This window comes from Phaseolus vulgaris, chromosome 2 (genome assembly GCF_051622355.1).
Source record: "Phaseolus vulgaris cultivar YP4 chromosome 2, ASM5162235v1, whole genome shotgun sequence".
NCBI lineage: Eukaryota > Viridiplantae > Streptophyta > Magnoliopsida > Fabales > Fabaceae > Phaseolus > Phaseolus vulgaris.
This window is the reverse complement of record NC_143499.1, coordinates 32,938,999-32,962,479: the sequence shown is the minus strand read 5'-3', so window position 1 is coordinate 32,962,479 and position 23,481 is coordinate 32,938,999. Positions and strand designations below refer to the sequence as shown.

The 23,481-nt window shown below is 32.5% G+C and overlaps 1 protein-coding gene across 1 annotated transcript; it reads right to left on the bottom strand.

Annotated features, from left to right (window-relative positions):
- Nucleotides 1-4,348: 4,348 nt before the first annotated feature.
- LOC137811545 (ribonuclease 1) lies at nt 4,349-5,926 on the bottom strand. The gene is made up of 4 exons (XM_068613332.2): nt 5,750-5,926; nt 5,501-5,656; nt 4,993-5,191; nt 4,349-4,862 (listed from the first exon to the last, which is right to left on the bottom strand). Exons 1-4 carry the CDS (start codon nt 5,924-5,926, stop codon nt 4,639-4,641), a joined length of 756 nt encoding a protein of 251 aa, XP_068469433.1. The 3' UTR covers nt 4,349-4,638.
- Between the last annotated feature and the right edge of the window lie 17,555 nt (nt 5,927-23,481).

Here is a 23,481-nt window from a genome sequence, read left to right as displayed (position 1 = left end):
GCTTATGAAACAAAAATTATATCTTTGATCCAGATTTTCTCAATTATACACGAGAGCTTATAAGTTGTGAAAAACATTTGAGTAAAATGTTGATCTTTGAAAGAAAATTTTCATATTTTTTGTTGATATCTTTTTATATATAAAGATATACTGAGGTTTGAGGAGTTACTAGTGATGAAGAGTTGTGAGAAGATGTAAGAGAGGTTACAATAATTGTTAGTTGTGTCAAATGACTCATTGAAAAGACTTAACAGTTTTTTTTGTTATAATATTAGGATATGACAATAGTTTTCATTTTACGATCATACAATCAAGGAGATATAACGAGTTACGATTATAATGATTCACATGAGTCCTTCTTGTGGGACCTCTTGTTCGTAACTTGTAATCCATTTCAGGTTAATATGTTTGCTTGTAATTAAGAACCAGAGTGAACTTTGTAAATATTGAAGAAGTTGAACAACACTTGAGAGAGAGAATAATAAATTGTGTGGAAAAGAAAGAAATAAGGATTTTCCAAATGAAATTAAATTAAGGGAAAGAGAGAATAATGAAGATGAATTTGTTATGTTACCTATTAAACTATGAGTATGTTAGTAATTTAAAACATCGACATATATAAGGATGTGGATGTGTATAGGAACGACTTGAGGGGACGAGGTGAATATGTGCATCATCATTACTATACCTAATTTAAAAATCAGATATTACCCATACTCATGCTCATACCTCGTCATTATGAAGATTTTTTGTTAAAATCGGGACAAATTGATCCAATACATCCGAGAATGTGTTTATTTATCATTCGTATTGCCTTACCTAGTTTTTCCCTTAACTTTTCTTTGGCTTTGACTTACACGTTTGGTTGGGATTCACATTGGGCTTTCATGCCTTGATTGGCTTCTAAATAGTCTTTGCTTTTCAACCCTCCAATATTCACCCTTGTTAGCTTATTGGACTTAATAGATCCAAATACAAAATTATTGTTTGCATCTATTTTACACATAAAAGTAAATTCTTATTTCTAAAATTAAATGCAAATAAACTTTATTCTACAAACATTTCTTTATTTAAGACTCTTTATTCACACACTCATCAAAAGGTCACAAACAAAACCATGGATGTTTGGAGAGCTTACATTGTCAATTCAAATTTCGGATTGGATCAAATATTAGTCTCTAATTGTACATATTTAAAAAGCCCTCAAGGAAGAAAGAGTCTGACTTGTGCAGGTGTTATTTGTTAATATCATTTGTATTATGTTAAAGTAGCAAATTAATATTTTTCACTACAAAAAAAAAACATTTTTAGCGACCACAAAAATTGGTTGCTAAGTACATTTGCGACCGAAATAACTACCAAATAAATATGGAAGCGAAAATCCTAGTCACAAAGCATTTAAAGATCGAATGATAAATTGGTCGCAATTTTGCAACTAAAATTTTGATTGCTATTCCGTCGCAGAAAGTTTGCTCACCAAAATTTCAAGGCCAAATTAGTGACCAATTGTTGATGGGAATTCAGTTTCTAAATTTGTCGCTGAAGTATAAAGTGATAACAAACATTATTTTTTATCGCTAATAGATTGAAATAATTAATTAAAACTAAATAAGTTGTGGTGGCTAATTCGCTGGCCAAATTGGAGACCTGGAGGCTAAATTGGAGACCTGGAGGCTATTCGATGGCTTATCCTTGACATCTTTTGTCATTTGTTCAACATTTAGCTTTTGAATAGTCTCATGCATTTCTCCTATTTGATGGACTACTGGAGCTTCGCTTGTAGCAGAGTGAGCACTTGTAGAACTATTAAATGTTTTGCTCGATACAACAAGTCCATATACATTCCCTTTTTTATTTCCACCTCCAACGACATAAATGTATATTTCATTATCATCAATGGAGGCAACATGAGAGTTTTGCAAAGATGAGCCTTCAAGCATCTACTGTTCTTGGGCTTTTTCTCGATGTTGCTTATATTTCTCCTGAAAATGGAATCAAGTTGATTATTGAGAAGAAAACATATAGTAAAAATTAAATTATAAATTAAAGTTTAAACATACCGCAAGGTTGCAAGTCTTGTCATTGACCCATTCTCCAATCTTCAATTTCTTCGTTCTCTCCACAACCTCTCAAGAAGTTGGTTGTCGTTCAAACTCCTTAACCTACATAAAATTAATGAAAATATATAATTGAATAACTAAGTCTAATATATTGTAATTAAATTAAATATAAAAAAAAATAATATTACCATTTTCTCAAAGTGAGCTGCTATAGATGTGAAACCACCACGGTAGGTTGAGGCTCTCTTCTCAACAACCCGATTTGCCTTGGCAATGACACTCTTATTTTGGAATTTTGTAGAACTCATGTCCCCTTATCTTGATCATGTGCCTAACTTTATTCATAGTATTTTTAAAGAATGAGAGTCTTTTGTATCAAAAATGGATCTAATGAGTTGGTCTTGTTCTGGATCCCACCTATACTCTTTCTGCATGAAAAATCAATTAGAAAACAAACATTGTAGAATATTAAATAACATTTTAAACGTAATCATAACTCAAATTTCCTTAAACTCTCCAAATCATCTATCTCTGAGCTCAAAACGAACCTTCCTCCATGCAGGATTGGGTTCATCATATTTTTGCTTGATGATTTGTGAGATCACATTGGAAGGTTCATTTTCTGGTGTTCTATTCCCAAGTATGTTGGTGAGAACACAAGAACATTAGTGTTTTTTATGAAATATACTCAATTCATAACTACTGAAAAAAAAAACTCTGAAGAAAATGCCTAATTGTAAAAACATGAAAACAATTGGTGAAGGGGACCTTCTTTTGCCAAAAGTCACAAAATCATTACACATAAAGGCCAACTACCAAATTTCAAATATGAAAGTCATAACATTTTCCTAACTTACTTTTATTAAGTGGAACCTTCAGATTTTTCTCATACGAGACAAATGCAACTTGGAAATTTTAGTGAACATTTTGAAGATCGCAATAATCCACCAAACACACAATTAACCTGAGAATCGAGAGAAAATCGCAATGTCCTAAATCCAAATGGACTCTTAGTGTTTCACATAGGATAGTTGCACCTAGTTTATAGCACATAAAATATGAATTATATTCAAAGTGTTTGAGTTTTACAAAGAGCAACAAACATTTGCCAATACCAACTTGTCTTTCTAAACATTTCACATTACTTTTGGGAGGAAACATGTCAATAGACCTCCTACCTCCTTCGCCACCTATTTTCACACTTTCTCTTGTGCATGAACAAGTAAGTAATGGAAACAAACAAAACATAAAAATGATAATTAATTCATAATAAAAATTTAAAATTTTCTCTCTTACTTTTTAAGTGTTAAATTATTTTAAAGTGTTTTTGTTATTTCTTTTTAATTGTAAAATTAAAAATAAAATTAATTACTTTTTCATTATTTATATTTTTCAATTAATTAATTTATAAATGTGATAAAAAAAATAAAGTAGAAAATTTATTATATTTTATTGAAGTTAAAAAATTTTATTATATTTTTTCTTAAAAAAAACTCTTAAAAAAGTAACAGAATGAGTACGAGAGGAATAACGTAACTTTAACGGTTATTAAATTTGTGACGATTTAACTTGTTAACTTATTTTTGTAATAATCTATAGTTTTTTTATCAGCACAATAAAAATTCCAAATATATCACGTCACTTCGAAAATATGTTTAAATACAATAATATTATGAGATCAGTTTCATTAAAAGTTAAGAATGAGAAGTTGACCTTGCTGGTGGAGATTTGAATAGGTTTTAAATAAACTATATATTTGATTCAGAAAATTTTTAAATTAAAAATTTAATAATTAGAATATCTCGAAAATGAGAATTATAACAGTTTAATTCAATTAATAATATTAAATTTTAATTAATGAACACTGCAAGACTTATTTTACCAAAACGCTCGTAGACTTAAATAGTTTAACCGGTGACTTGTATAAACTTAATCACACCTAATTCCAATCTTTTTCACCACCATTGATCTCTTTCATTAAAAATTTGCTCCATTAGAGTACACAATTTAAATTTATGTGACTTTTCAATTTGTTTCACAAGAATGCTAAAATAAAATAAAATTATTAAATTATTATTTTAATCTAAAATAAGAAATGACTTCCAACTCAGTACTTGTGCATTTTGACACGTAACTCTATATTATAAAGAAAAGAAAAAAAATCTCATTATCCAAAGGCAATTTTCTTTATTGGCCCACTTACATCCATGGAAATCGCTAGTGATACTTCCCCACCACCAGTATAATATTGGAAGCAAATGAAGTCTTACATATTTGGAGAGCGAAAATGAAAATAATAACAACATAACAATAAATTTTGATTAATACTCAGTGCTTTTAAAAACAATTTTTTCATGGTTCTCAGCTGCATAATCTACCTCAACTTGGTATTCAATATTATAAAGGTTTAGTTGCCTGACCAAGTCATGCATGGACTAAAGCACACTTACAATTGAAGAGCATGGACTAGAATTAATTGCTATGAGAGAAACTATAATGCAAACAAATGCAAATATCATATCAGCAACAGACATGAAGGGGAAGGTGCACTTGACACACCAAGTGGTTCCTAGAAGTGTTAGAAAGTTGGGAACTCTACTTGGGACCCACATTTGCCTTTAGGGAACACAGGGCATTCGATGAAGCCAGACCCTGAAGTGTCCACACACAGATAAACTTGGTAAAGCTGGCTGTTACGTGATGCATCCACATTGCACTCAATGTATGGAGTGTACCCAATTGCATCTTTTATAGCCCCCTTGATGCTGCTGAGACTGTAAAACCCTCCATCTGGTTGTATCCCTTTAATCCAAATGCGTGTTTATCAGAGACACGGTCATAATATACACTAATAAAAGCATTGCTATGACATTACAAAATTATATATGCAATCATTGAACCAGTTTTGAACAAGCAATAATGTATTACGTACCCGCATTCGTAAGAGCTCGGAGGAGGTTGGCTCTCTGCTTCAGATCGAGAGCTGCTTCAAAATAGTCATGTTGCTTAAGGAGTGACTCGGAGCAAGTGCCATGTTTCTCCCATTCGTGGGTCCAGAATTGGACCCCGTTACCACTTGGGCATGCTAGAGTGGGCCAATTTCTCTGCAAACTGCTTGTCAAATCTGATATCTGACACCATAAGTAATTTATTAGATTGGTTGAAGCATTACATATTTAACCTATTCATCAAGTCATTCGTTAGGGGAAAGAAGTAATCTTGACTCAAAAGAAGTAAGCAAGTACGGTGAAATAAAAGATAATGAAAAAGTAATCCTTGCAACATGGGTACTATTTATTTGTAGATTGAAAATATTCTGAACTAGACCAACCAGATTTGTAAATCAGTAAACAATAATGAGCTTGGGAACAAGAGATTGCTGAATGTAACGGCATCAAGATAAAATCAAAGGTGCGAGCAATTGGAGTGGAATAAAGTACCTGGGATGGCTGAAAACGATTGTTTGAATCACAGTTAGATGGGTAAGAGCCATCTTTGTAATTAGGCCACAGCCCATGAATGCCAAAATCTGCAGCGGGTTTCCCAGTGGTTGGGTAGCAGCAACTGTTCTGTGTGTCACAGTAAGATCCTGGCCACTGATAAAAGAACACATTTGGAAGTAAGAAAAAGAATAAAAACCATACTAATCTAATGAATGACCTTCGGCAACCTTAAAGAAACAATCTAACCTGCTGAACAAAGTAGTAGAAATCAAAATCCTGTGAAACACAGAGAATGGCCAAATGCAGAAGCAGCAAAAGCTTCATCGAGATGGACCCTTTGGACAACATGATTGCCTCTATTTTAGAAGTAAACAGAGAAATTTTGATGAGGTTTTTTGGATTATGATACTTTGGTGGAGGCATGGATTGATGAATTTATAGAGATGTGAAAGGGAAGGTGAGTAGGTGTGAAAGCTTGGATTATGAAAGATACATAACGGTCACTGACTTAACTACCTTAATCATTCATACTATGGTTTACGTGCGCAACTAATCACACCATAATAGCTACACGTCGGTTCACCAATTTTGTTTCTTTCCGTAGTCCACACACAACACAATACAATGTATTGGAAAAAGAAGTGTTTATGATTGTGTCGAATGGGATTGCGTGTATCTATTTATTTATTGATTTTTATTTGTTTTATGCAGACATGTTATCGGGCTTTTTTGTTTTGTTTTTGGGAGGGATGGGCAAATAGTAATTTGGGCACCTGTACAAAAAAGCCCAAAACGGAGGCAGCTGTTTTGGATGCGTTCACATTCGGGACCAAAAAAACAGCTGCCTTTCACATGGGAAATAGGCTTACTAGAAAGTCTATCTTACACACTTGGTCGGTGAGAATTGATTTCCTTTTACACACGTGGTTAATTCATAAGGTAGCACCTTAGAGAACACCATTAATACAAGGTAGTCTCTGCTTATTATTTTCATATAAGATTTTTCATGAATTTTTGAATTTTTCTTTTAAAATTTAGGCATAAAATGGTGAAAAGTCAAAGTTGTTGTAACAATTTAATTTATTTTCTCAGTAAATCTTCATACACTTCACACCAAATGGAGTTAGTAAAAGAAGAAATAGGTCAATAAAGGATATGTTATAAAAGGATTTACCTAAACAATTTTAGGCAAAAGTAACAGCACAACAATTTTTGTTCAAAATAAACTTCCATCTAAGGCATTGAAAGATAAAACTCTTTTTTGGCTTGGTATGGATATAAACCTTTCTTAATAAATTTGGTTATGTTTGTTTTGTGCTTGTTCCACGAGTTAAGCATGACGAACTTGATAAGAATGGAATTATAAGTATTTTTGTAGTATAAAATTCAATCTCAAAAACTTACAAAGTGTATCATCCTCTAAGTGTCAAAATGATTATAACTAGAGTTGTGCATTATTTTAAATAAAAATTAGTAATAAAATTAGAAATATACACATGCAACAATTAAATCTTTTACAAATATTGAAGATGATCAACTCAAGAAACAAAGAACAAAGTATTGTAAAAATGAATTAGAAGATGAATCTTCAATAAAGAGCACAAGGTTGTTGTCAAACATTTATCAAATATGTAATGTAGCCATATTTGTAAAAGACTTATCTAATTCCACTCTTTATGTTAAACTTGAGGGAAATGAATTTCTTTTAATTTCCCTTTATGTTGATGATCTTTTGGTAATCAAAGATTATAAGGTTGGTTTTGGAGTTCAAAAAAAAAGAAATGATGTAGGCTTTTGAGATGATTAATCTTGGTCTTCTGAATTATTTTATTGGAATAGAGATCAAACAAAGTGAGAATGATGTGTTTATTTGCCAAGAAAAATATGCAAAAAAAAAAAAAAGTTGAAGAAGTGCAAAGGAGTAAGCACACCAATGAATTAAAAAGAGAAGTTAAATAAGGAATATGGTGTTAATATAATGATTTTGTGAAACCTTTCCTCTAGTTCTTTTAAAAAAAAGTTGATATACTAATGTTGATGAGTTTGAAATCACTATTTTAACAATGTTTGAAATCTCCACAATGTTTTAACCTTGTATATTTATTACTGAGCTCAAGAACTTAGTGTAATTTATTCATATTTGGAGTTTTCTCTATATTTGACTGTTTGTTTTGAATTTGTTATTGACTTGTACTTTGTGTGGTTGACAATTTGCTAAATTTGGAGCCCTAGGACGCATTTTGCTGCTTCAAACTTGCTTGGATCACTATGGTTTATGTCATAAGAGATACGAAAGACATGCTGATAACTAATATAAGTTTTCATTGGTCAAATTGTGCATTGACTAATGCTGATAGCTACTCCTGAAATTACTGTATTTTAAACTTTGGTGAGGACATAGGTTGATACTCTGAAAAGTCTATGATTCAAAGGTCATTCTGGTTTTCATTATTGTGGCAGTGTGTATGAATATAAAATTTTAAGTTATTGTAAATAATTAGAAACAAAGTTGATGAATAAACACTATTTTTTGCATGAAATGGAGGAAAAATCTAGAAAACTTGACCCAAATCTATTGTAGAAGTATGCTAAATACAACAATATCAACCCTTGTTCTTGATGTTTGATAAACTATTTTTGATATTTTGATTTTAAAGAAATAAAATACTTGGAATTGTGTGCATGTTTCTCTTTGTCTTTTTATATAATATAAGGATAGTTTCTCATTCTTCATTTTTACTATCAAATAACCCCTCAATAATATACATTTTTTTATATGGGTACAAACTCTACCTTTTCGTAAATAAAGTTCAAAATCATGTTGTCTTAATATATTTTACTCCAGTTTAGAATGAATAAAAAACCTTGACTGTCTGATTTCGCAGGAAATTCAACCAAGTATATTAACGAGTTATGCAAGTTCATTTGGATTGTAGAAGTAGATTTAGAAAATGGTAACCTCCTACATCTAACTGGTGATTATGCTGTTTTAGGTTATTGGAAACAAACATGTATGTATTATTATCTCCTACAAAGCATGCTAACATTCATTTGTATAGAAAATTTGTATGGTCAGTGGTAGTTTTTTATCCTAGTGTTAATACAATACTATGCTGATATAGTCTACTAATGAATTAATGTATGAATTTTGCTCTCACAATATGTCTGCATTGTAAATTAAGAAATCTTATTTGTATTGTATTTTCCCTTCCCAATTGTCATTCTGTTACTTATCCAAGAAATCTTATTTGTATTGTATTTTCCCTTCCCAATTGTCATTCTGTTACTTATCCAAGGAGAAGGAGATATATATTTTCATAGTTTAGCTAGCACCATTAATTTTATGAATCTAATTTAGTTATTGAAACATTTGAAGATTTATTTCAAACATCAATCCCTTTGAAATAACATTTGTGATGATATTTCTTCTAATCTCACTTATTGATAGTAATAAAACAAATTTTCTATTAAATAATTTAGTAACATTAGTTGAAATGTTACAAAATATCTATATTAGTGAAATTTTTATAATGTTACCTTTATTGAAAAATGATATCACTAAACACTTTTAATAAAAAATTTAAAATATCACTTTTTTTATTAAAAAATATTACTAAAAAGATTTAATAATATTTTTAAAATGTTATCCCTTTATTGAAAAAAATTACAAAATATTTTTAGTAACATTTTTATAATGTTATTTTTTTTCTTAAATATTTCTAAAACGATTTAGTAACATTTTTATTTTTAAGTTGTCATCTCTTTATTAAAAATTTAGTAATATTTATTGAAAAAATATTATTAAAAAAATTTAGTAACATTTTCAAAATGTCACTTCTTAGTTAAAAAAAGTTACTAAAAATTTGTAGTAAAAATTTTATAATATTAATTTTCATTAAAAAAATATTATTAAAAAAATTAGTGATATTTTTTATGTTAGTATTTATCATATATCTAGTAGTGCTTGTTTTATTGATCTTCTTTCATATAAAACCAACATTGATTATAACTTCAAATGTATTTTATTTTCATCTAAGAAAAATAAAAGCAACAGGAAGTGGTAATTGAGATTGGGGTAATGCAATGGGAAAATATGGCAAAGGCAAGAAAGAAGAAAGAAAGGAAATAATTGAGATTGAAATATTCAATTTGAAAATATATTATTCTTGCCACAAAACAAAAAATTCTCTTGTGATAATAAGTTGGGAGAGGGTGGTCTTGTGTATAACTAATCAAAGTCACGTAGTTAAATTGAAATTATTTTTATATGTATTTGATATGATAATAATTTCAAGGATCATTAGTTGATTAGTTGATGGACACAAAATTAAAATAAAAAGTTAGTTCACACCAAGGTCTAGTAGAGTTAATGAATGAAGTTAAGATTATGGCTAAACTTTAGAATACTAACTTTTTTTTGAGACCTTTAGGGTTCAACATCGAGAGTGATGAAAGGAAACTTGTCTATAAGTACATGTTAAAGGAGCAATTAGCTTTAAAAGGGGAGGAGGTTGAATGGAATCTGAACTCAAATCACAAAATAACAAACCAACAAATGTAGCATTTAGAATAATATAGAGTAAAGAGAAGTAGACACATATTTATACTAGTTCATCCTACAATTAAGACTACGTCCAATTCTCTTAAGCAACTCGCTTAAGAGCCTCCACTGACATGAGTATTAGACATCTCTCCAAGTACACAAATATTCTACACCTCTCCTGGTACGTATTCTTACACCTCTGCAGGTCACCAAATATTCTTACAACTATCTAGGTCATCGAGTATTCTACACCTCTCCAGGTCATCGAGTATTCTACACTTTTTCATGTACATAAGGATTCTTACACCTTTCAAGATAATCAGTTATAATTTCCCCCTGAGATCAAGACCTTTAAAAAATATGAGAAAACTCTCTACAAAGAGAATAATGAAAGCTCACAAGGTATATTTCATAGAGTGCAAGATTTACACTGGTTAGCACAAAATCCAACTCACAAGATGCTTTATAATATAACATATATGTTTTGCTGATTACGAATCATTGAACATAAAACCATTGAAATTTTTTGTCAAAAATGAACAAGACATTTTTTATGCATTATAAATTAGTATGTGTTATGATTTAGAATTATGTGTGGTCCATTGTCATTTGATATAACCAGTTTAGTTTGTATTAGTAGTTATTATTGGTTGAGTTATGTTTTAATGCTTTTCATGTACTTAACTTAATTTTTGGACAGGTTTTGATATTTATTAGCATAGATAAATATTGAAATTTATTTTGTTTGAAATCTGGGATTTGTTAAGTGGTTTACAATTATAGGTTGGGAAAGAGATAAATCTAATAAGAAATATAAAAAAAAACACAATATACATCTATTAAGGTAAAAGTTAATGGAAAAGAGGGACATATTAAATTATGTAAAAAAATGACATATTATATTGGTTGAGATAATAATCTATCTAAGATGTCTCTCTTTTACATCATTTTATATTACTATATGATGAGACTATGATGAACATATTACATGAGTAAAGGCAATAACTAGTGTAATATGTTATTTTTATACTTTAGCTCTTATTAGTAGATGTTACTTTATAACTATTGTAATATTTGCATATATTACACAGATTTAAAAATCTATATAGAATATACCTCACTTTCTATATTGGAATATAATAACTAATGGAAAAATGTTTAAGTAATCGAGTAAAGTATTTTATTTTTAAAGTAGTGGTGAAATTTTTATAAAAATATAAATGTAGAAAAACACATTTAATTTGAACTAAATTTATAAGAAATAAAGCATAAATATTAATATCCAAATCACACTAGGATTGTACCAATTCAGTAACATCGTTTTTTTTTTCGTGATAACTTTTCGACAACTAATCTGCTTTTTGTCTATTTATTAAAGTCATGACATCACATATTAGGCTATAGGCTATATACATGGTTTTAGTACGTGGTCTTTTGTAGTTTTTTTTTATAAATATTCTCATGTTGAAATAAATTTAGTTGCGCAAGTTTAATATAAATTGAATTTTTTGATAAAATGAAGGACTTTTTACTAAATTTTTAATAAATTAAAGACCATACATATTTATAAAATTTATCAAATATGTATTCTATTTATTAACTAATCTTAAATATTTAATTTTATCAAACATAACAAGTATACGATATGTTATTATTTATAGAATAGTATGATTTCGTTTTATAAGGTTTACTAATAATTTATAAAACAATTTAGTTCAAAACAATTGAAAATAGTTCAAAAAATCTAAAACTAATTTAGGCTTGGTCATCTAAACCGCTTTGTAGCTTAGTTCAGTTTTAAAAAACTATATCTCTAGTTCAATACACATATTTTTTTTAGTTAAATCTAATAGTTGATCATTTGATCATACCTACTAACACTATCCTATCTTACAAATTGAACGACCATAATTATTATTTATAAATATTCTTAAATAAATGGATGAAATTGGTTAAGCATTATAAGAAAAATCATGGTTATTCACTGTCGAAATTAGTATATATAAATAATCCGAAGATAAATCAAAGTTATTTACGGATTATCTATAAAAAGTTTGTAGGTAAATTTCTTGTAGGTAACAATTATATATGGATATTTTAAATTTGTAGTTAAATTCATATGGAGATTTTTATAGGTAATTTCTGTATATACGTATGTACGAATGAATTTGTAGCTAATTATTTACGAAAAAATTTATAGGTAATTATGTACGGATGGATCCATAAGTAATTATGTGTGAAAATATATGTAGGTAATTAGGCGCATAAAAATCTATAAATAATAGATGAATCTCTAGATAGTTAAGTTCAGAATTTGTAGGTAATTACACAAAAGAAATTCCTAGATAATTACCTGTTAGGGAAAAACGGGTAATTTTCCCATTAAAATAGAACCCTAACAGACTTATCCGACAAATAATATTGAATAAATAAAGCGGAATAATAAAAGAGATAAAGAGAAAAAAAACACACCAGAAAATTGTTAACGGAGTTGTGCCAATTTAGCCTAATCTCCGAGCACAACAAATACAACTCACTTTTATTATTATGAGAGAAAATATTACAAATTGGGATATATAACAGTGAAGGAGGAGAGTTTAATTTATAACTCTTAAACCTCCTTCCCAAACAATGAACCCACCGATGTGGGACTTGGGATTAAGCCAAAATCAACAAATCTTCACCTTAGCTTAATTTCAAGTTCCACCTAAAACAAATCTTCTCAAAACATAACAAAAACAAACTTTGCAGTGCTTCAAATTTGCGCCTCCGGGCGCCAACTTCAAATGTGCAAGATATTAACCAAGTCTAAACAGTGTTCAAACTTGGTCCTTGTAACCACCTTGGTGAACATATCTGCAGGATTCTCCGTAGTGTGAATCTTCTGGAGAACAATCTCCTCTTCTTCGAGAATCTCACGCACAAAGTGATAGCGAACATCAATGTGCTTCGTCCGTGCATGAAAGACTTGATTCTTTGCTAAATGAATAGCACTCTGACTGTTAGAATATAACTCAAGTTGTTTCTGACCAACTCCCAAGTCTTTAAGCAACCCATGAAGCCAAATTGCTTCCTTCACAACCTCGCCATATACCCTGCCTCTGTCGTAGACAAAGCCACCGTAGACTGCAAGGTAGATTTCCAACTAACTGGCGCTTTTGCTAAAGTGAACAAATAGCCAGTTGTAGACCGTCGCTTATCCAAATCACCTGCATAATCAGAATCACAATATCCAACTATGCATTGACCAAGTGATTCATCTTGCTCAAATGTCAACATCTAAGGTATTTTGGAGGTACCGTAGAATCCATCTCACAGCTTGCCAATGTCCCTTGCCTGGATCATGCATGTACTTGCTAACAACACTCACAACCTGTGAAATATCTGGTCTCGTACACACCATTGCATACATAAAGCTTCCAACTGCATTTGCATATGGGACTTTCGCCATGTATTCTCGTTCTTCATCAGTCGTCGGAGATAAACGGCTACTCAATTTCAAATGAGGAGCAAGTGGGGTATTTACAGGTTTTGTATCTTCGTGTATACCAAAACGTTGTAGTACCTTTTGCAAATACTGCTTCTGTGACAGCCAAAGTTTTCCCCTCTCCCTGTCCCTGTTTATCTCCATGCCGAGAATCTTCTTGGCTTCCCCCAAATCCTTCATCTCGAACTCTTTACTCAACTGAGCCTTTAACCTGTCAATCTCAACTTGGCTCTTTGCTGCAATCAGTATATCATCAACATATAAGAGTAAGTAAATGTAGGAACCATCTTCAAGTCTGTGCAAATACACACAGTGATCATATTTGCTTCTCTTGTACTTTTGATCCTTCATGAACTTATCAAATCGTTTGTACCACTGTCTCGAGATTGTTTCAGTCCATCCAACGATTTGCTAAGTTTATAAACCCAATCTTCTTTACCATCAACCTTGTATCCTTCTGGTTGAGTCATATAGATTTCCTCCTTCAAATCACCGTGTAGGAACGCGGTCTTTACATCAACTTGAGCAAGCTCCAAATTCAACTGTGCTACCAAGGCCAACAAAATTCGAATGGAGGAATGTTTAACAACTGGAGAAAATACCTCATTATAATCAATTCCCTCCCTCTGAGCAAAGCCTTTAGCAACCAACCTTGCCTTGTAGCGAACATCTTCTTTATTAGGAAATCCTTCTTTCTTTGCAAATACCCATTTGCACCCAATTGCCTTCTTACCTTTTGGTAATTGTGCCAGCTTCCACGTCTTGTTCTTCTTCAAAGACTGCATCTCCTCTTCCATTGCACCTGCCCAATTACCACTCTCTGAACTCAGAATGGCTTCTGGGTAAGTGGATGGAATGTCATCAACAACTGGAACTGCATAGGCAACCATATCCATGAAACGAGCAAGCTTATGAATATCTCGTCTTTGTCTTCTAACTGCAATTGGCGCTGATTGCTGTTGAGATTCTTGGGTAGGAACCTCTTCCTCATCTAACTCTTCTTCTGCCATAGGAGAGTCACTTGTGGTATTTCGTGTTGGGATCACCACTGTCGGCTCAAACTCCACCTGCTTCCGGGCACACTCCACCTGTTGTGGAGTACTATCAGCTCCTTCTGGATTTACCTTATTTAACATGGAAGATTCATCAAAGGTAACATCCCTGCTGATAATCGTCTTCTTTGCCTCTAGACACCACAAACGACATCCCTTCACTCCAGGACTAAAGCCCATGAAAAGAGCCTTCTTTGCCCGTGGATCCAACTTTGATTCAATCACATGATAATATGCAATAGAACCAAAAACATGCAAAGAATCATAATCAGTTGCAGGTTTTCCAGACCATACCTCTAACCGGGTTTTGCCATCTATAGCAGATGATGGCAAACGATTGACGAGATGTTGAGCGTATGTCACAGCCTCAGCCCAAAACTCTCTGCCTAACTCAACATTAGACAACATACAACGAACTTTCTCCACAAGTGTCTTGTTCATATGTTCTGACACCCCATTCTGCTGTGGTGTTTTTCTAACAGTGAAGTGTCGAACTATGCCACAATCTTGGCATACCTTCAGGAACGGATCACTCTTGTATTCTCCTCCATTGTCTGTTCGGAGAACCTTAATCTTCCTTCTTGTCTGGTTTTCAACTTGAGCTTTCCACTCAAGGAAAATTTCAAGCACATCATTTTTGTTCTTCATAGTAAACACCCAAACTCTCCTGGAAAAATCATCCACAAAAGTGACAAAATAATGCCTACCTCCGATTGACGGAGTCTTGGCAGGTCCCCACACATCTGAATGCACATAATCCAGAATACCCTTGGTATTGTGAATTGCAGTGCCAAACTTCACTCTTCGTTGTTTTCCCAGAACACAATGCTCATAAAATTCAAGTTTGCAAGCCTTCGTTCCTTTCAACAATCCCTGCTTGGTAAGAATTTGCAAGGATTTCTCTCCAGCATGTCCCAATCTCATATGCCACAACTTCGTTGCCTCAGCATCCTTCATAGAGCTAGAAGTTGTTGTCGCTACTGTCCCCACCACTGTACTACCTTGATAATAATACAAATTGTTCTTCCTCACACCTTTCAACATCACTAGTGCTCCTGAAGTTGCTTTAAGAATTCCATCTCGCATCGTCACAACTAGGCCTTTAGATTCTAAAGCCCCCAATGAGATGAGATTCTTCTTCAACTTTGGCACATACCGTACATCCCGCAAAATTCTGGTGGATCCATCATGATTCCGCAACTTGATTGAACCTATCCCAGCTGTCTTACATGGATTATCATTACCCATGTAAACAACCCCGCCATCACGTTCTTGAAATTCAAAGAACCATTCCCGAATGGGACACATATGATAGGTACAACCTGAATCCAATATCCACTCATCTGGATACGATGATGCTGAAAGCGAGACAATTAAAGAGATATCTGATTTCACATCACTTTTGCATTGTGCAACATTTGCATCTTGCGGAGCCTTCCCTTTCTTCTGCAGTTTTGGACAGTCTTTCTCCTCTACCTCTTTTGGTTTCTCTCCTTCAATAGCAATATCAAGACCCTGCTGAAAAAGAGAGTCCAAGACCTCTCCTTTCCACATGCCAAAATGTCCAGTGCCATCAAATATTTCCACCGCCAATTTCAAAGTGGACACTGGGAACCTCGACCATGATGACGAGGAGCCCGACACTCTGGATACATCCTTCGCTTCTTCTTCTTGATTTGCCATTACAAACTCAAAATATAATATTCAATATTACAAATAATTTCAAACAACCCAAGGCGAACCTTTGGCTCTTGATACCACTTGTTGGAAAAAACGGGTAATTTTCCCACTAAAACAGAACCCTAACAGAGCTACCCGACAAATAATATTGAATAAATAAAGCGGAATAATAAAAGAGATAAAGAGAAAAAAAAACACACCAGAAAATTGTTAACGGAGTTCGACCAATTTAGCCTAATCTCCGAGCACAGCAAATACAACTCACTTTTATTATTATGAGAGAAGATATTACAAATTGGGATATATAAAAGTGAAGGAGGAGAGCTTAATTTATAACCCTTAAACCTCTTTCCCAAACAATGAACCCACCGATGTGAGACTTGGGATTAAACCAAAATCAACATTACCAACAAATATATTCATATATAATTATATTTTCATGTGACAATAAATTCCTAGACATTCAGTTTAATGTATATATAAGCTAACAGAGTCAATACAAACAACAATAAAAATAAAATTGTATGAACTAATAACCACAATAAAAGTATCCAAGCAAGATATAATTCAAAGAAATATTATTCAAACATAATTAAAAAAAATCCAAACACAATACAAAGAGTAGCAAATGAATTTATTTATCTATTGTTCATTCAATTAATCTATTACTGAGATATATACTAGATCAAATTTATCAATTTAAGTTTACAGATAGTTAATAGTTCATTCACTATATTTTAAAATTCAATAATATTTAGTTCATTAAAATTAGTTGAATCTATTTTTTATATTTATTTTTTAAAATATTCCAAAAACATATTTTTGAATTATCTTAAAAAATATTTTTGATTATTTCAAAAAATATTTTTGAATTATTTCAAAACGTATATTCTAAAAGTTATTTTAAAATATATATTTTTTAAAATTGTTTTACAAACATATTTTAATAAATTGATGATCTTGAAGTGTGAGTCTAACTAGGTTGTAAAGATTCCATAATGATACCTACTATATAAGTTTATTAAAAAATTAATTTAAATCCAAAACTTAATACATAAAAGGAATACTTACTCATTCTCCATCTAATAATATTTAGCTACTTCTTTCATGTTGCTTTTCCTCATTTAATATCTTTAATTTTTTTTTCTCACTTAGTTTGTTTCTTTCTAATCACCAGTTTTAATTTTAAAGATTAGAACCTATTCCAACTCCCCTCGAATTAGGATGCATTTGTATACTTGAATTTTTAACCATAAGTATAATTTTGGCCCCTTTATTTTGTTTTTTTGCATTTAGTTTCTAAATTTTAGAAAATGTGAAATCTTAATTTTCATTTTTATGCGTGTTTATTTCTTTTATTTTACTTAATTAAGTTATCTTTTATACTAGCTTAAATAAGTGTTATATTTAAGTTAATTGTATGCAAAAATGAATGTTATGGTAACAAAGATCAATAATTGAAATATTTTTAGTGGAACAAAATGTGTAACTTGAGTCATGGATGGGAGCCTACCACACCTAACCGGTAAGGTTTGATTCTTATTGATTGCAGCTTAAGGACAAAAACATGTGTCTTGCCAACTACAGTGTAATAATAAGGTTTGGCTATTTCCTCAATCAACGTACAAGTCATGATCATGTGCCATTGTCCATTGCATGCAATCAAAATTCAAATCAATACCCTTCATTCATAGAAGTTATGTAAGATGTAGGGCTGGGAAAATTGCTCCATTTCTGCATTGCACTAATCCATTAAAAATCTATTTATTTAAATCCAGTTTTTAGTTTGATCCATATTTTATTATATTTTCAGAGAAGCTATCCATTTTGTTTATAAGGATCCAGATTTTCAATCCAAATTCTCTATTCTATCCAAACCATCTTTCTATACTTTCTCTTTCTCTCTCTTGCATCTCTTATTCACTTTTAAAAATTTTAGTTGCTCTCTCTCTCTTGGTTCCACCTCTCTCTCTCTCTGAGTCTCCTGCACCTCTTGGTTCCACCTCTTATTCACTTTTTTAATTTTAGTTAGTGTCTCACACACATTACATTATTATGCAATCAAGTTTTACATTTTCTTTGTAATTTTATTTGTTCCAATATTTTGTACATAATAAATGGATATAATATTTTCAAAGTTTAATTAAAGTATTATAGGTAGGTATATTTTAATGTTAAAAATGTATATATTATGTTATCTTTAATTTTTTTTAGTTTTATTAAATTATAACTTTATTATATTTTCTTAATATTTATATAATATTTTAGCTTTTTGATATATATTATTATATTAATATTATGTTAATTTTTTAATAAAAATATGGATTTTTACTTAAAATCCAATCCAAATATGTGGATTTGGATATCCAAATTGTTTTAATTAAAAATATGGATTTAGATTATAAATCTGATCCAAATATTTGGATTTGGATTGGATTACCCAAAATCCAATCCATGACCACCCTTAGTAAAATGGTGTTTGGTGTTTATGGTAGAAATTTGTTTTCTGCACAAAAATCAATCAAAAAAAACTTTATTAAATGATATTTAATTATATGATGATCCTAACCAATAAATATATTTTATTAGAGACTTTGTAAGAGCGTAAATATGGTAACACTTTTTTTTTCTTTTTTCTTTCTCACTCTCACTATTCTTTTCAATTTCTCTCTCATATCTCATCTATTCCAAAATCTGATCATGCCTTGCTGTAACTCAGAGGAGTCAGACTACATTTCTACCTGATCAAATTTTCAAATAGAGTAAGTTCATTTTTACTATAAAAATTCTTTATTATCTATTTTTTTAGTTATCAATCTTAGTGAGACCAATTGAGAAACGTGTTTTCTCAACTTGATTAAGCCCATACTAAAATTTGGTAATACTTGAATAACTTGTTCTAGGTTCCTAAATTTTGTTTGAGGTAGAATTTTCATAAGTGGAATTTTAGGTTAGAGAAGCTAACTTTAACTTTCAATAGTACCCTAGGCTAGAAGATCTGAATATGCAGGGCACGTGATCCCAATTTTCAATTTCTCTTGCAGTGATGTTATTTGATAAAATTGTTTAATTTTATGTTGTGTGAATATGTATAAATATTATATTTCGATAGTTTGTAAGTTAAATATTGTTTTTGATGTTGGAAAAGTGCTTGAATGGTATGAATTTTTACTTGTTATGTGATTGAATGATATGTATTATATGTGAATGATGAAAATTGCATGAAAGTAATGTCATATATTTGAGATAGTGTATGAGTTGTTGTTTGATGACATTAAATATGAAAAGTCTATGTTTAACGGAGATGCTCTAGCTTCACTGATGATCTAAGTCATATAGACTAAGATATCAGGTGGTGAGAAGCTGAGAGGGGGTTCATACACACCGGGTCCCACTGTAGACACTCATTATTAGATGTTTGAACTTACCCTGATCATTTCTCTTGGATTTGCTAATAATCTTTGGATAAGGTGTTAGTCTCTGGTAGATGCATACTTAATGAGTATTCCAGAAGATGATGGATTCATGTGTATTCAGTGGGATTGAAATGAAATTCAATGATTGTGATTGAAAATAGATCCACGTGTGGTCTATATGAATGATGAAATTCGTATTGAGATTTATATGACAACATTTAAATAAATGTTTATAAATGATTAGTTTGATTCGTTCTTTTTGCATGAATTAAATATGTTATGGAATTTCTTTTCATTAGCTTACCCTTGCTTTTCTTGTTGTGTTGTGAACTACGATGTCTGTAAAACATACATGAACAGATGATCATTCAGGTGTCGGAGGGTCTGGAGGGCTTTGGGATGTAGTTTTGAACCTTATATTGTTAATATTTGTATTTTTATAAGTCATAATCTTGTAATAGAAATATTTTGAAAAACATCAAGTTTGTATAGAAATTGGTAAAACTTGTATTGTAATAGTTAGATGTATTTTCTGGGGTGTTACATTTAATGGTAAAAGAGCGGTTCATCTTAAGATGACCTGATGATAGTGGGTTTATTGTGTTTCTTTTACATGTAGATTTTTGTTTAAGTCTAGCTTCAAGACTTAGTTAAAAGTTTCTAATAGGATGTTTAACAAAGTTGTTGTTTGAAATCCTTTTTGTGTTTGGGTCAAACTGGTTGTTATGAAAAAGGATGAACGTATTAAGAATGAAAATAATCTTGATAAAGTGGTGAGGGTGCACACTCATGACTAAATCAAGATGATTTTCTATCTTAATTCTAAAAGTAGAGTATACTTTTTAATATATGTTTTGGGATGGTTATTTCTATATATTGTGAAGTTGATATTGAACACAAATTTATTTTAGGAAATAAATTTAATCAGTGTAAGTGTTTGATTGTATGTTTTAAAGCGGTCTTTTCAGCTAATAGTTTTACACCAACATTTGTTTTAGTGTAGTATTTTTTATATATATACAGGGTAGGTGGTTTTTCTTACCGTCTGTCTTTGGAGGACCTAGGTATAATCTTTGGAGATGAATTGAATTTATATCAATCACTTTATTTTTAATTATGATGAATAAAAATGTGACATCTTTAAATTGAAATAATATGGAATGAGTAGTTTCACAACGAGTATGGAACATTACTCGAATTAAGGTAACTTATTTCATAATCTGACTTCAAATAGAGATAAATAATATAGGTTAGACAAGTAGTACTTCGGGAGAGTGGAGTTTTATCCACATTTTTCCAAAGCAAGTGTTAGGGTTGTCTTCAAATATAAAAGTGGAATTTTCTTTGGTTTGGTGCTCGAGAAAAGTTGGCATTAATGACACCTTATAAAATAACTTCATTTGAGTAGTAAAGTTGAAAAACAAATTGGAAAAAAATAATTGTTAGGTCGAGTATGCTACTATGAGGAATACCAATATTGTTGGTAATGAAGAAGGATGACAAATGTAGATTATGAGTGGATTTTTGAAAGATATACCAGATTGTTGAGGGATAATAGTATGATGGATCAAATTGCATGAAACATCATTATTTTCCAAGTAGACATAAGATTCGAGTATCCAAAAATTTAAGTAAAAAAAAGTGAAGATGTGAATAAGACAACCTATAGATCCCAATATGATTGGTAAAAGTTAGTAACGATGTCGTTACAAGTCTAGTTAGGAATAAGACATCCCTAATTGATTGTTACAAGAGATTTATTAGTTACATTCAATATTTTAAGAATCTTAAGTACTTGTTTGATCAAAAGAGACTAGACACGGGACAAGTTCCAGATGTAAGGGTTAAAGATTCAAATTAGTAGTGTTAAGAACTAAGTGGACTAAGAATTTCAATATGGAAGTAAAGAGGGAATTATGAGGTTTATGATAAGTTGCTTGTATTTGCAAACAAGAAGTTAGAAAACATAGTTTTGTATAAGGTTATAAAAATTATTTAATGTGCATCATGCATAACTAAGATAATATTTGAAGAAGTTTTGTGATGGTTCAACAAAAAGAGGAAGTGACTCCATAGGTCCTTGTTTGTCTGACCTATAAAAGACTTGTACCGCCCTGGTAGTCGGAAGTGATGACGTGGCGTCAAGCTACAGTATAGGCGTGTTGGCAAGGCGCCAGGTTGGCAGAAGGGAAGGAAGTCGGGGGGCTCGTGAAGTCGCCAGTTATTAAGTTGGCGTGTTCCGATCTCCAGCATACCAGAATAGGCGATCACCGGGTTAAAGATGAAGTCGCCAGATGTGAACTCAGGCGGCCAAGCGATTGGAGATCGCCAGAGAAAGCACATCGCCGAAGATGAAGGAGAAGCAGATTATGAAGGCGGCCGGCGAGACCACAGGGAAGGTGTATGAAGGCACCCTGACTCGCCAGTTCCAGTAGAGATCGCACTCCCAAGTTGGCTATGTACTGGGTAGTACCACGCATGGGTAACTTAGTAAAACAAGAGTAGAAGCAGCGCCCAAGTCAAGGAGGCTCCGGATGATGGCACGTGTACAGTTGGATACGAGCCACGTGTCCAAGTCTGTAACTGCCAAGAGAGAGAAAGTAACCAGGTATATAAGAGTTCTCAACGAACTTTCTAAGGTACGCACGTTCAGATTATACTCTTTACGCTTGCGAGTTATAGAGCTGACTGTGAGAGAGGATTTGCACGGTTCTTGTTCTCTTAGTATTTGGTGATTCGGTCACTGACTTGGGCGTTGGAGTGCGATCGGCCGCAGCGGCGCCGCTCTGTTTCTTTGCAGGTTCTCGAGGTGGATCTCGAAGAGGAACGGAGGTGTGAAGCGGTGCACACGTCGATCCTTTGACGAGGCAGTTTCCAGCGTTCTGGTCAACAGGCAGGATCATCAGGCGCCCACCGTGGGGCCGTGTAAAACTTGCTCCCATCCACAGCGTGAGTTCTTGGAGGTTTTCGAAGTTTTCTGCGTGGTTGTGTGCTGGTGCAACCATCGTTCGCTGTTTGCTTGAGTTTCGTTCGGTGAATTCGCGTTTTATACCGTTCGTTTGGGTTTTCGATCGGTGAAGAAAGGGTTTCCTGCTGTTACGCGTAATTTGTTCGGTGGAGTTGAGTTCTTTCGCTCGTTTGGTTGTCCGTGGGAAGAGCAGTGGTTTTTGGTGAAGTTGCAAGTTTCTTTGAAGGTTTGCGGTGTTCTTGAGTTTTCTCGCGGAGTCTCGCATAGTTTTTCCGATTGATCGCTGACTCAATCGTAGCTAAAGTAAGTGTTGTTCGCTGCATTCTGTGATTCGCTGAGTTTCATGAGAAAAATGAGAAGCAATCGCTCAAGTCCGGTTGCGCCCGTCGCTGCTGAAGGCGCCGCTGCCATGACCATGGCGCAGATGGCGGAGATGATGCGTTCGTTGCAGGCAACTGTGGAAGCTTCACGTATAGAGCAGGCGAGAATGCATGAGGACCTGGTCGCCTCTCGCGCCAGGAATGAGGAGCTCAGCAAGGTGACTGAGGAGCTGCGTCAAGCTCTTCAGGAGCAGCAAGGGCGTTCTTCTGATGAAGAGGTGGCGCCGTCATCGCCACCTCGCGTTTTCCCTATGCCTTTTGTTCAGGCGATTACTGACACGCCCATTCCTACGAGCATGGTCCCTGTCAAGGCTGTCTTTACCGGCGTGGAGGATCCAGAGGCCCATCTGACCACGTTCCATACGCAGATGATGCTGTCGGGAGGGTCAGACGCCGTGTATTGCAAGATGTTTGTAAGCACGCTCCAGGGAACGGCGTTGGAGTGGTTTATG

What these genes read in the sequence shown, in the direction of transcription:
- LOC137811545 (XM_068613332.2), bottom strand. Translation starts at nt 5,926, where the DNA reads ATGCCTCCACCAAAGTATCATAATCCAAAAAACCTCATCAAAATTTCT. An exon ending in ATCGTTTTCAGCCATCCCAG is followed by an intron (nt 5,192 to 5,500) that starts GTACTTTATTCC and finishes TTATGGTGTCAG; the next exon opens with ATATCAGATTTGACAAGCAG. An exon ending in CCGAGCTCTTACGAATGCGG is followed by an intron (nt 4,863 to 4,992) that starts GTACGTAATACA and finishes TTTGGATTAAAG; the next exon opens with GGATACAACCAGATGGAGGG.